This window comes from Ixodes scapularis, unplaced genomic scaffold (assembly GCF_016920785.2).
Source record: "Ixodes scapularis isolate PalLabHiFi unplaced genomic scaffold, ASM1692078v2 PGA_scaffold3__209_contigs__length_174095766, whole genome shotgun sequence".
Lineage (NCBI taxonomy): Eukaryota > Metazoa > Arthropoda > Arachnida > Ixodida > Ixodidae > Ixodes > Ixodes scapularis.
In genome coordinates this window covers 3,903,883-3,917,946 of record NW_024609868.1, presented here as the reverse complement: position 1 = coordinate 3,917,946, position 14,064 = coordinate 3,903,883, and the positions used below count along the sequence as shown (strand labels likewise).

Sequence of the window (14,064 nt, the reverse complement as noted above, 5' to 3'; positions counted from 1 at the left end):
ATTCATGGGACTAGTGCATGTTTTCCCTTTTCTCACAATCTTTGTGTGATTGCAAGCGTGCGCGCAAATCAAGAACGTACGAAGCGGTGGGCACGTACTTGTCCCCTTCGGTACACATAAGCTCACATTAAAAGGCTTCGAACCAAGCCAACCACACACACCACGAAGCCTCTCCGCCTCGCCTCAGCAGCGATGCGCACATGGGCGAAGGCCCCGGAGGCCGCACCCGCACCGCCCGCACGCGCGGATGGCACGCACGCCGCCCACACGTGTGTGTGACTCCTGGACAACATAAATATAAAGATATATATTGAACATGATTGTAAACCTGAGACTGGAGCAGAAAAGAGGACACACCAGAAGGTAGAAAAAGACGAGGCAACGTCTCAATTGGTACTATTTTCATGATGCATCATATTTGCTATTAGTCTTAGAAAACAGTAAACCATTAATGAATTGTCTAAACATTTATAAGGTCACGTGACATATTAACCTTAAAACAACAATGAAATATAACCACTTTATTTTTATATCCTATATTTACTTATAAGAAGGTATAATATGTACACAAAAGCAAATTATCTCTTTATATTATAAGTCACGTGACCTTTTGCGTGGATGGAGCCTTATCTCCTCCCGACTTGGCTACGTCCCCGCGCGTGGATGTAGCCTCGGCCTAAAATATTTGATACATAAAATAATAATTTTTTATCGTTGTAGTTTTTATTTTTATTTTTTATCTTAGAGCAGAATTATTTGCTGACGTTAATTTTCGTGTGCATGCAAACTTGTGAACAGACGGTTTATGTTAGAGCCAAAATTAACTGTTGGGCTAGTTGGCTACACATTGTATAAAATTCAAAAGCGCAAACAGCAAGGAAAAGAAGAGGAAAAGAAGAGCGCTCTGTCCTGTCCCCTCTTCTTTTCCTTGCTGTTTGCGCTTTTGAATTTTATACTATGTTAGAGCCCTCTGAACAAACTCCAGCCAAAGCTTACAGACAAACTAAAAAACGTGAATGTTGAGAGTTTATCAAGTTCGTGTCAGGAGAGGAGTTAATTAAGAATGAGAGGGATCTTTTCGCATGGAACCGAACTTGGGCTTCGGTTCCACGTCAATTTCAGAAACGTCAATTTGTGAATAATAATTATTATTTGAATTTAGGGTGACCATATTCCTCAAGGTAGAAAACGGGACATCCCAGCGAGAGGGCGGAGGAGGAGGAGCGGGGTTGTACTAAAGGTTAAGATTGGAAGAAAATGTTCAATAAAAAAAAACTGCTGTTATTTCATAACGTCACCATATTGCACTAAATTTTACTCTCTGGGTAAATACCCCCCGCCTGCGTTCACGCCGCTTGTCAGCGACAGTATGCGGCTGGTCATCACAAAACTATTAACCCACTTGGCCCCACAGTACACTCCGCTTCGGCGTCGTCCAGCCGGCAATCCAGGCTAACCCAAGCAATGAACCAAGCCGCCAGGAAAGGGAGTCCCATACCGTTTAGTTCAACAAAATGTCGTCAACAACATTCGTTTTTTTTTTTTTTTTTTAGTGTTAATGTAAAAAAGAAATGTAAATATTGCCAAATGCTCAACAAAAAAAAAGTTAGAGAGAAAAAAAAAAAGTAACCACTCTCTGTGGATCGAACCTGGGTCCGCTGCATAGAAGCAGACACCTTCCCGCTCAGCTACGCTACCTTTCTTTTTCTTTTTTTCTTCTTTATTGCAAACTGATGCTGTTTGTAACTATTCGTTTCATACGACACCCACCAAGTTTAGCGTCGTGCGTATAGCCATTTCCGAGTAGGCATACTTTCGGTACAGTTGCCTAGTTTCGGTTTGCTTCAACTCGCGTGGTGCCAATTTCGAAATTATGCACTCCTGCGAAAACCGGACATGATTTTTTTTTTTATTGTGACAAAGAGATGGGACGAGAGGTGGACCTCAAAAACGGGACTGTCCCGGCCAAAACGGGACTCCTGGTCACCCTACCTAAATTATTGTATAATGTCTTTTATCATTCATAATGTAGTATATATTATTCCTTTAGCTATGTATTGCTTCCTTAGCACAATAATTAAATAAAATTTTGCCTTAATTTGATGAGACTGGATGTCGGACAGGATCGCTTTTGTGCAGGGCGTACTGCCCCGTGCAGACTCGAAAACGGGGCCCCGTAGAGGGGCTGTACCTATTACATGTTTTTCACCAAAAAAATGTTGCGAAATATATATTCAAAATGCAGATGTAATATATATATAAATATATATATAATCATAAGATCGTGTTGATAATGCGATTAATGCAAAGGTGCAAGCGAGCTGGGCAAGAATAACGATTCGTCGTTCGTTCCCCTTCTCCAGGGATTATTATCGTTGATCGTGTGTTTACGTGCAAATATCTCGGCAACTATTTTATACAAAAAGTCAGTACTGATATAATCCTGTATAAGGAAAATAATATATGAAAAAAAACCACGCATGTGATGTTAATACCTCTTGCACAGCTTCATCTGCAAAGTTCGCAGATAATTTCTCAATGCGTCATGTTCGAGGGTTTTAATAAAATACGCGTATCGTATCGTAACAACTGGACGACTTACATGTCCCCACAGGTACATCGTTTGGACTTCTTTACCAAACGTGACCACATCGGCGGTGCGCGTGAATTCAAGTGTCCATCTCCTAAAGATCTGCGATTTTTTTTTTTTTTTTTTTTTTGTGTACAGAGATTTTTTTTTTTTTTTTTGGAGAAACATATTTATGCACTGGCGCACCCAAGATTTTCGTCTGGAAAGGGGGCGGGGAAAGGGGAGAGAAAGGTTAGAAAAGCTATGCAAGATTTTTAATTATTTACTTCCGAGCCATAGCTCGCAATCAAACGAACTTCGACGTGCTGTGTTGAGATTGCGGTGTGCTGTATTTAAAATTTTCGCAAGTTCTATATACGCTACTTATATGGCGCCACTGTCCACCATTGCGCCCGTGTTGTCACTGTCTGTCAGGGTTCTTTTTATTTACTACATGGTGCTGCACGTGATGCACGTGCAACTCGGAAATCAACTAGTTTCGGAATTATTTCTCCGACACAAATTTTCATGATCCGTGGTGCGAATAATTCATAGGGTGAATTATTTGCAAGACAAATTTTTCGCGATTATTTTAAAACTGCGAAATTCATTTTCATAAAGACCTAGGTTTCGTAGGTCTTCACGAAACTTGAGAACTTTCCGCCTGCGAGGCACGGGTTGGGCAGTCAAGATTGGAAGCAAAAATGAAGTGAAGATTCTTGGAATTATGCTCAGGACTCAGGGGGAAGCGTAGAAACGACAGCGACGCCATAATGATACCGAATTACGCAAGTGGCGAGCTCCTGTCGCTGTGGCACACATTACGCGTAGATGCACTCGGATTTTTCTACTTCGATCCGTTGGCGAGAAAACGCATGGCACCCGCTAGCGTAACAATTGAGATCATAATACACATATATGGACATGCCAATTGATAAAGTTTCGCCGCGCAGACCCCGCAAATAAGTGCGACTTATATACCAACTATGGTTGCGACTTACAGACTAGAAAGTACGCGCACTGAGGCGAAAAATGCAGAGGCACTGAGACGCACGTGCGGCACCTTGCATTCCGCAGAATATAGCCACTGTGCGTGCTCAGAATCTTTTCCGCTATCCAGCAGACAAATATGGAAGCGTGCAGAAGATGGTTAGCATTGGTGCAGCATTAATATGGTGTACTAGAACCTAAAACCTTTAAAACGATAGCATCGGTTATCATCGTTAGCTTGTTACACTTTAAAGTTCGCGGGTAGGAATAGCCTCATCATCATCATTATCACTTGGAGAAACAAAAACATATTGTAATCAAAGTATTTTAAATGAGAATTAAATACAAATTTTGTTGCGTAAATAATCATATTTGTAGTTCCTTTGTCACTTGCTTTTGATAAAGCATACCCAAGCTCATGCATCGAAGAGCCGGATACGTTCACCGGCAATTGAATCCAATCCAAGTCACGTCGACTTGGTTGTTTGAGTGATTCGGCTGCAGTCTGCACTGCTCAATAATTTGGCATTATTTTGCCTCTTGAGGACCGTTGTTCCTGCGATTTCTTCGGGTAGTTTACCGACGTACTCTAAATATGAAGTTGCTTACCCACAATATGATGACGTCCAAGTGCATCAAGGGTGTCAACGTAGGCTTTCCTCTCGGCATCGTGGTAAGAGCAATGGGGGTCCCGTTGTAAGTTCGGCTCGTGTCCGACTCCAGCTGTTTTTCAGGCCCAGGAGACCAAGGAAGTCTCGGTTGACTTCAACCCGGAGTTCGTGAGCCGTATGATACCCAAGCTGGACTGGGACGTCCTGTATCAAGCCGCCGAAAGCGTAAGCCACTGGCAACGATTTGAACGCGCTCGTTGCGCGGGGCTTGTTCTGAATAATTTACGCCGTCGATCCAAAGGTTCGACGTTATTGTGGTTGTTCGGGAATAAAGAATGCCGACAGCATCCCCAGAAAACTGGAATTGTCAAAGTAAATATATATGAATAGAACACGATTATTTTCTGCGGCTATTTAATCAAGTTAATGAGAAATTCAGTTGCTCATCTTATTGACGTCTGAAAATGTTTGAATATACTTAAAATATAGCTAATATCTCGAGCTAAAAGCTGCGGCACAAAAGAAGAGACAAACGCAATCCCTAAAAACATGTTATAGTAATACTAACGCTAATACTTTATTCATACTTTGGAGGGGTTGATAGAGGCGCACAGGGTCGCAAAAGGCAGTGATGCCCAACCTGGGGCCGATTATTGCACACACGTGCAAAGCTCAAGTTCAAAGAAAGCAACATTCTCTGGTTTCAGCTCGGCTGTGCTGCGGACCTGCCCAAGAGTCTGGCTCCAAATTATGAACACGACCAGGACTTCTTGAAGCAGGCACACCATGCACTGTTCGAAGTAGGTCCAGTGCAGCATCTCTACACCTTTCAGTGTCAACAAGGTCTATCGTGGCAATACAACTTGAAAGAAATGAGATTATCTTTTTTTTTAATGTAAATAACATTTTTCTTCCCAATTGGCTCCTTTTCTCCAAAACAGTAATTTGCTCCCTCGAAACATTCGATGATGCTATTCATAGTATCACATATTTATTCACTCTACACTGTGAGCCGCCTCAGCAAAAAAGTAGATCTCGACCCGCAGATGTCCGCATCCTTTAGTATCCACATCATCTGATTAATTTTTATCTACATCTGCTAGTTCACTGCAGAAATCCGCGAATGATCTGCAGGTAATCTGCAGAGATGCAGGGCTGTGGGGATATCTTGGAGAGGAGAGGGAATGAGACGGTGCACTTGCGGCAGCCGTCCAGAGTAACAACAATGCTCGACTTTTTGCCTTGGCAGGTCGAGGTCATCTCTGGAGACCTCGTGTGCCCGGAGACTGGAAGAAAATTCCCCATAACCAATGGCATCCCAAACATGCTTTTGAATGAAGACGAAGTCTAAATGTCCAGCCTCGTTGGGTGGGACGTCGGTTTCGGACGCCAAACCTCACTCTCGGACCTTGTAAATAAAACCTGTTCAACATTGTATACAAGTCTCGCATCCTCGTGCCGACGCCGGTTGCGATTACCATCACATTCAGTTTTAGTTTTTAGGCTAGATGGTGCAAGCTACCGCTCGTTATAAAGGGTACAGTCGTTAACATCCATCCATTCATGCATCCGCGTAAAAAAAGCTCCACGTGCGGGCTCGTGGCATAGATTCTATCGCACGAGCGTTTGACAGAAGGTTGCACAATCGTTCTGGCAGCCGTTGTCGTCGAAGTACGATCTGCATCACCAGAAAAGTACTCCAAGCAAAGGTTTGGCCCGAAATACAACAGAAAATAGCGTTGCATCATCCGCAGATGTTTTAAGGCACGTTCAAATTCTTTTACCACGAGAGAAGACGCTAGCACCATCTATGAGGTGGCCCGGGAACTGCATTTCCCTAGCATGAAGATTTTCTGGTCTTTGCAAGATCACATGTACATACTATCTATGAAATGGTAATTTATGACATTGTTGGATGGTTTTCAAGACAAAAAAGAAAGAAAAAGAAAAAATATAGGGAAATTGCAAGTGCTCCACGGCCACTTGATGGGTGGCGCCAGTGTCTTCCCTCGTTGTAGAGATCACAAGAGGTTTTAAGTAGAGTTTCGAACCGAACCCGAACCGAAAACTGGGGCCAAACCGTAAATTTTAACCGAACAGAAACCAAACCATAACCGAAATCAAGCACTTCATATTGAACCCGAACCACAATGGAACCAATCTCGCGTGGTGGTTACCAGTCTGGCGTAATAAAATCCGAGCTGCGCCTTCTTGTGGGTGGCAGCGCGAAGGCTATGACATACTGGTGACGGTGGCGTAGTTTTGACATTACAAACGACAGCGGCGTGGAGACCGCTCAATAATGATGAAACTAAAATATTTCGCATTTGTGTGCAGTGCGACTCTGCGTCGGCGTGGTGGCACACGCTTCTATACTTTGTATCGCCTCACGATAAACTGCAAATGACGCCACAAACCTTCGGAGCCAATCCATTGCTCGGAGGTTGTCGCGTGCCCTTCTCGTTGGGCGGAGCGATGCGGGGAGCCCGAAGTTGCGCGACGAGCTACGAGTAATGGATTGGCACAGCTAGCTCCCTGCATCCATCGTCGACTGACTGCCGACTGACTTCAGGTGTGTTTACTGTACTTTGGTACTGTTTCCGAGCGCCTGTACAACCAAGGTCACGAAACGAAATTAAGCATATATTTTCTTTGCTGTTCTTGCTTCTGCAGCGAGGCTTCCAATGACCTTCTCTTTTTTAAAAAAATGCAAATGACGTGGTGTTGAACACTTTCTTATCGGCTGGGAGCTGTAGACTTTTCTCTTTAAAGACCGATTTGAACCAGTCTACAGTTGGGGGAACCGGTAACCGAACCGTTATTTCAAATTCATCACTAAACCGGAACCGAACCAGATCTAAGTGCAAAGCTACTGAACCCAAACCGAACCGGAATAATGACTGGTTCGACTTCCTGGTCTTAAGGCACATGGTCGCAAACAGTCGCCAGTGTGTGAACCAGCCTTTTAACACTTGACGAATGACGAGAGTTATATGCGTGGGAGTTTAAAAGTCTGTTTATTGTCCTAGAAAAAGCCAGAACTACAGCATGGAACCAAGAGAAAGTGGGACATGTATGGACACAAATGGTAGTGGTTTGAACATTGTGGGGTGGGGGGTAAGGTTTGCTGTTTCATTCAAAGTTTGGCAGATTAATTGTACTTGAAAAATTGCGTTCACATCCTGAACGGTGGGAAGACTGCCAGTCGGCAACTTTTATGTTTTCTTCCATCTCGACTATTCCGGGATGGCAACGGCTTAATTTGGCAACATGATGCTCGCTGCAGTACGCAGGGAAACACTATTTTTGCATTATCCTATCTTGAACCTGTATCATACACGACGATGAATGTGAGAAGATGTTGCATTGGGTTAGAGGTTTAGCAGAAATGTAACAATGATCTGCCCAATGAGGGGTTGCCAAACTGAAACAAATTAGTCAAGGCAGGGTGGTTGTTTTGCAACCAGGAAGTTTTACGCAGAGCCGCAATATTCGTCATAAATTCTGGGAAGTTGGAAACAATACCCGATAGTGGTTCTATTAATTGGAGTGCAGATGCAAGCAACATTTCTGGATTTACCTGTCCCCATGTTTGAACGACTGAGGGAGGATAGGATGGGAGAAAGGAAAGCTTTCAGTACTTCTGGCCACTCTCTCGTTCGCTAACCCAGTACCCCTGGTTAAAGTTTAACCTAAGCCTGCCCCTATGGACCTGCTTCTACCTGTACATCACATCACACATTAGGACGGAAAACGCCTCAAAACTGAAACCATGCTTTTGCCATGGAAAAACCTGCTGCTACTGCCTGATGAGCATCTGCGCGCTAAAATGCGCATGGCATCACTCACTGGAACAACATTTTTGAGTGTTGCCTGTGTAACGAAGTCTCAGATTGATAAAAAACACTTCGTAGGAATGTTTTAACAAAAATCATGCAGGGTGCACATATTTTGCGAACATAAAGTTAATCTGACACCAACCGAAGACAACATGCCATGTACACGGTGTACAGAAGTGAGTGTCCCATTTGGAAACAAAAACATATTTGAAGAAAACTATCCCTAGGGATCTTTTGCACTTCTTAGCCTGAAACATTAGTTGAACGTTGCCAAACCAAGATTTCATTTCTTCAGTCATGCATCAGATAGGACCACTGGTGTCTTCTAATCAAATAAAAAAAAGAAAAATGCAGAAAGTGCAAAGTGTAAACCTTCGTCTGTGTCTCATCTCTTTTAGAAATGTACCATCTCCAAAAATTTTTGAATTCCCACTGTCTCTTTAAACAGTTACAGGTGGAGAATGAGCTTTTGCCACTTAAAGGTCCTGGCAACGTGCTTGCAAAAAATTGTGCTGTGGCTGAACTTATCCTGATGAGTGGTCGCGAAGAGAGCAAGATGGACGATGACCACTGCATTGCTTTTAAACCTAAACTGGCATCAAAATGGACAAGGGCCCCATCCGAATAAGGACAGGTTTCTCTCATGGAAGGATGTTATCAGAAAAAACAATACACATAGTAGTTATATACAGACAAGATACCACTTTTTTGGTTTACAGAAGCTAAGAAAAACAAACATACCTAGTAAAGACGTGCCAAAAGGCCATTGTCGCCACATCACATCAGACAGGTGAATCTGAGGCTCCACTTATATTTTTTCCACACTTTTCGAAGTCCATTGAAATTTACTTTTCTCATATTCATATGTACTTTAGAACAAAGTCTGATGCTCGTAGCAAAACCACAGAATGTAAAAGGTGCCCGTAACAATCGCCGCAAACTTATAAAGCGTTTGCAAAGGTTGACGGTTCTGTTTGTATAACAAATAACACAAAACATGGAAACAAAAAAGACATCTTATTGTTTGTTTTCTTTGCACTGATCTTATGTGTTATTTCAAGCATTGTCTACATAATCCCACTTCAAACTCCTTTTTCTGTGCATACGGCTCAACTACTAATAGCAGTGACTGTTTTACCCAAAAAACTATCACTGCTCTAAATCTTGTACCAAAGTGCCTAAAAAAAAGAAAACAACTGAGGCTTGTAGAGATTTTTTTTCTATCTCAAAACTGGTTTCAAAAATTAAAGAAAAATTCAAATATATAAGCTACGTTTTTCAGGGGGCTATGCTGCAGTTGGATGCACAATGCAAAGATACAAGCTTCAACATTCTGTTTTTTGTGTCTTCCAACATCCTTCCCCAGTAACTGGGAAATAGTTCAAATTGCTACTGGTATGCTAGTTAGATCTCGTCTAAAACCAAACACTTTGCTACTCGCAACTTCATTTCTGGGGCGCAAGATATCTCGACTCCACATACCTAGTCACGCAGTATGTGGAAGCTAGTAGGCAGTCCAGTCCTTGCTGGGACCGAGCAGTCAACTGGAAATAGGACACTGATTGATTATGCCTCATCTGGTAGGTACACAAAGAAACCCATTTACCCAGAATCATGCTGACTCGAGGCGCTCACAAAAGGAAATCGAGTTACGTGGACGACGCACAGGAAACAATGGGGGCCTAATACAGAAGAACCTCACCGATACATTCTTTGGGGCATTGCAAGAAAAGGATCTGGGAAAACATAACCAGCAATAATGTTTTTGGGGGTCTATAGATGCGACGAGAGGCAACTCTAGGATAGCAACTTAATTTCACATGAACATTCACGGCTGTGGAATACTACCATATTTATTGAAATACAGGTCAACCTTTTTTCGGAACTGTTATTTAAAATTAAGGTCAACATTGTTTGGACACAATATGAAATCGTGTCCAAATAATGTTGACTCATAAGAGCGAGCAAAACTGCCAAGCCCATTGAGCTAATTCGGAAGCTCCTCCGCGTCAGCTGCTGCTCCTGGCGCGCCGGTGCAAAGCAGTGAAGCTAGACACGTGTGCACTGCGAGCTCCACGTTAAAGTAAAGTTTGGAGGGGGAGAAAGCCAGCCATCAAGCATGGTAGAAGCGTACATGCGTGCCGGTGAAATAGGATGAAAGGTTACAATAACTGGGAAATATATAACCAAGAATGTACCAAGGAGGTTCTATTGTATGTATACATGCACACAGGAACACCAAGTAAAAATGGCAGTCATTCTGTCATAGGGCTCTCTAAAATATATATTATATGTATATTTATATATGTGCTATCCTCTAGTTTGTTATGTACATCGGCCTCCGGACCGTATAAAGCTCAAAAAGTAGGCCCGAAGAGATGTGGTGATGAGCCAGATGAATGACGGTATGGAAGGGGACGGCCGAAATCCCGTCGCTAGACTTGGAAAAGCAGAATCCTCGCAGCTCCTCAGATGCCTTGCAAAAGCCCTCACGTTTCCACGCCCATGATCTCGATGCTCTCTAAAACGATGCCTAACAACTTGGCAAGCTTTTCAGCCGTTTTGTACGAAAAAGCTTCTCTGCTGCAACGCGTCGCGATTCAGGCTCCCCCGTTTCTTTTTACACAACCTGGAAAAATAGTATCTTATATGCAGGTGGGACAATATACCCAGCGCTTCACTTCCATTCAAGGGGACAGTGACCAGCGTGGCAGTCGTAAGTTCCTGTGAACAGCGTCTCCTCTTTGAACTCCAGAAAATGCTCGTCGAACAAACTCAAGAAAGCCGTTCACCTATGCAGTCGTGCAGAGCTGCTTGGGAGTAAAACTTGTTGTAGGAAAGGAACAGTCCTTATGATTCCGGCATTACCGTAATATTCCGAAAGGTGAACCACTGTTCCCCCTTGGAGGCCGCATTGGACGAACAAAGGGGGGAGCCTAGCTAAAAACAACTAAAAGCCCCGAGAAAAAAATGCTCGACTTGGTTCTTCAACTACTTCTGCCTATATCAGCCGCTTTTGACATCACTTTCTAGTTGCGGAAGGAGCAGTCGTTGTGCCGTAAATCGCTCGGTACACGATCGTGTGTTCACGACACTTTTTTGCGCTGGTTCGACTTGCCCTGTCTTGCAGCAGGCGTCACGGACTTTACTAGTTCCGTGGCATCAGTTCCTCATTTTCCCCTTCCCTACACTAACGACCTCGAACACAGTGGGTGAGCTATTTCTTGGGGGGTGGGTTAACTCTCGGTATATTAAGGCAATAAAATAATAAACATTTTGTTCCAAGTCAGGAAATATGAGATATGCTGGGAGAGACTGACAGAAGTATAGCAACGGTTTTACAACTTAACTGCGAACGATGTAAACTTTGAAGGCTGTGGAAACAAGTGGCATTAAAATGCTCGACAAAGGACGGTGCAACAGAGAAAAAAACTCTAGGAGTCGCGGTTTTGAGAGCTCGGATGGCCCAGAATTACACAGAAAACTGCCATCAGTTTCTTTTAACACTATCGATTAGTTGCATTTGTTCTCCATGAAGCACTAATCATACCAGAGAGTGGAAGGGCAGTGATGCATCTTTCACTCCATGTTTCAAATAGGCCTTCCGGGCACAACTTCTCTAATGAAAAAAAAACACTGCATTTTTCCAATACCGAGCAAAACAGACGGGAAACAAACACACCCTACTGGAATGTTTCTGAAAAATGAGGTGCCTCACAGTTTTTGTGCGTGCATCGATTGACTCCAATGGCACAGACAGGTGGAAAGAAAGCTTAAGAATACAGAGCAAATGCCAGCGCCAATTTCTACAACCTGTACGGACTAGAGCAGGAGGGAACCTTTTGATAAAAAATCCTGCACATTCATTGCCGCGGAGCACGACCTATGAAAGGCACCCAGCAACCACCGAGGCAGACGCGACACATGAATCGACAATAATGGTATCTACCGGGACACCGACCACGACTCTTACACTCTAAATTCCGGTCGTGGCAGTATTTTCCCTTAGAAGCATTTCAAGTCCTCGCGACTCGCTGGGCTTGGCAAACGGTGAGACAGAGATGACATTTAGAGCCAAAAGCGTTGCCCGCGCCGGGGCACAGAGCACGAAATTTCTGTTGTGGAGTGTTCCGACGCAAATCACAGTTTTTGGATCCAAGTGTTCTCCAAACCTCGTCGCTAGCCAAAGATGCTCCGCGAAAGACTGGCTGCGCAGGAACCCTTTCCCCAAAAAGGTATCGCTCCAATCGAGAAATAGTAAATCACTGGGACTGCAGCACTCGTGGGGCCGGGGTCTTTGGCCCTTGAGGGGGCGTAGTATCGGATGCGGCGGAAGAGTTGTTGCTCGTGGAAGAAGAGGAGCCCGTGAGGAGGGACCGGAAGGTGATGTCCCGGAGGGGCCCCCTGCGGAACAACCCCAGCTGGGGGCCCCTGGCTTTGGCGCCCGCCTCTTTGGTGGTCAGGTTCTTGGGGTCTGGCCCCCGACGCAGGTTGGGGTCCGGCCCACGCCGGTTGTCGGGGTCCGGGCCCTGCCACGGTGTGTACTCCCTCCTGCGGAGGGGAGGGAGGCAGAACACCAGTCTGTTTCTCGGTCGTACGCATTCTGCCAATCACAGGAAGGGCCCCCCAATCACTGTGTTCAAGATCATGCACACTTAGAGCAAAGCACGCCGAACGAAACAGTTAGTGCAAACACATGCAGTGTTGGCGTTTTAATATGAAAGCATTAACTGTCCCATAAAGTGAGCCGACGTCATCAGTTCGAAGTGTGAAAACGGCACCTTAATTCCTTTCTCCAAGTGAAGCCAGCTCCCAGCTATGAAACCACGTGAAAAGCCTAAACAACGGCACCTAGTTTCCTTGATGCCAAAGGAGCGGAGTAAAGCTGATGGATTTTCGGCTTCAATCCCATTGGCTGGCGTGCGTCGACGAGGCTCCCATTGGCCGCTGCGCGTCAGTTTCAACGACAGCTCACCCCATGATGCTGCGTGACCTCCAGCGTGCCGTTAACACAGAGCGTCCAAGGTCGCGTGCCCGCTGACCAGTGACGAAAAGTATGCAGCAGACGAAACAAGGGAGCGGACGAGCAGCTTGCATGCATTCACATTCACAACTCATTAGAAATGCTTAGGCGTATCTCAAGCCTTTTTTTTTTTTTTTTATGTGTTCGGCTTGTGTAGACCATTGGGGAAAAGCGAAGTTTACCGGCTGAGCTAGTGTTTGGGCGAATGCGCACCACACCCTATGAACCTTGGATTACTACGATTACATTAAGACATAAAAATGGGGAAAAATGGCAACTGCGCTGTTGTAGCACTCAGCATGCCGTGTTTTGTATAGCCTTACCTAAACCTTTCTATAATAGAATCTGACACAGTAAATACAGCGCAGACAAGTCTGATGTACTATATTACTGGCATAACCCCGTAAGCTACCCATTACAACTGTTTCTCCCGCATATGTCTAACAAGATGATCTACAAATTTACTTTTACAGCATCAACTGCACTAGACTTGTACTGGGCAAACGGAGCACACGCGCGTTTGTCGCAGGTGGCTTTGGTGCTGGGAGAGGGCGAGTACAGCAGTCGTACCCTTGCCCTTTCGCTGATAATAGATGCAGTTGAGTTGTAGTGCGTTCAACCGATTGCTACTACACTGGGGGTCACGTGATCCCGCTCCTCGCCACCTGCTTTTTCTCGCCTTCAGTCGCCCTCTCCCTCGGAGCTCTAAGTTTTTGCGCGCAAGAATGGGGCAGCCAAAGCATACGCTGGAGCAAGCAGCGGCTGCCCGACAGTGTAAATGGGCCCGTGAGAGAGAATGTTGTCGATGTGCAGGCGCCGACGGTTTCACCACAGGAGTTAGGATACAACACATTCGACGTCAAGATCATGCGTGCGTGAACAGAAAGCGCCACATAGAAGAGAATGTTACAGTGAAGAATGGTCACGCTGGTGCAACCAAGCAATCTGTGCAGCATGTCTGCGAGAGCGTGTTTGGTGCTAGCTGTTCTGTGTGTGACTGGTCATGGTTTACGTAAAGCACCGCACGACGCA

At 44.7% G+C, this 14,064-nt stretch overlaps 2 protein-coding genes across 2 annotated transcripts in view; one reads left to right on the top strand and one right to left on the bottom strand.

The window, feature by feature from the left end:
* Positions 1-4,012: 4,012 nt before the first annotated feature.
* Positions 4,013-5,607, top strand: LOC8026387 (multifunctional methyltransferase subunit TRM112-like protein). Its single transcript, XM_002403505.4, has 4 exons — positions 4,013-4,232; positions 4,294-4,395; positions 4,878-4,970; positions 5,420-5,607. The coding sequence occupies exons 1-4, from the start codon at positions 4,155-4,157 to the stop codon at positions 5,519-5,521; spliced, it is 375 nt and encodes a 124-aa protein (XP_002403549.2). The 5' UTR covers positions 4,013-4,154; the 3' UTR covers positions 5,522-5,607.
* Positions 5,608-7,172: 1,565 nt separating this feature from the next.
* The window catches only part of LOC8026391, a 40,411-nt gene continuing 33,519 nt past the window's right edge, over positions 7,173-14,064 (bottom strand). The window contains exon 18 of the mRNA XM_040500364.2: positions 7,173-12,560. Coding sequence (XP_040356298.2) covers positions 12,272-12,560 — 289 coding nt within the window. The 3' untranslated portion in view covers positions 7,173-12,271. The remainder of the gene's footprint in view (positions 12,561-14,064) is intronic.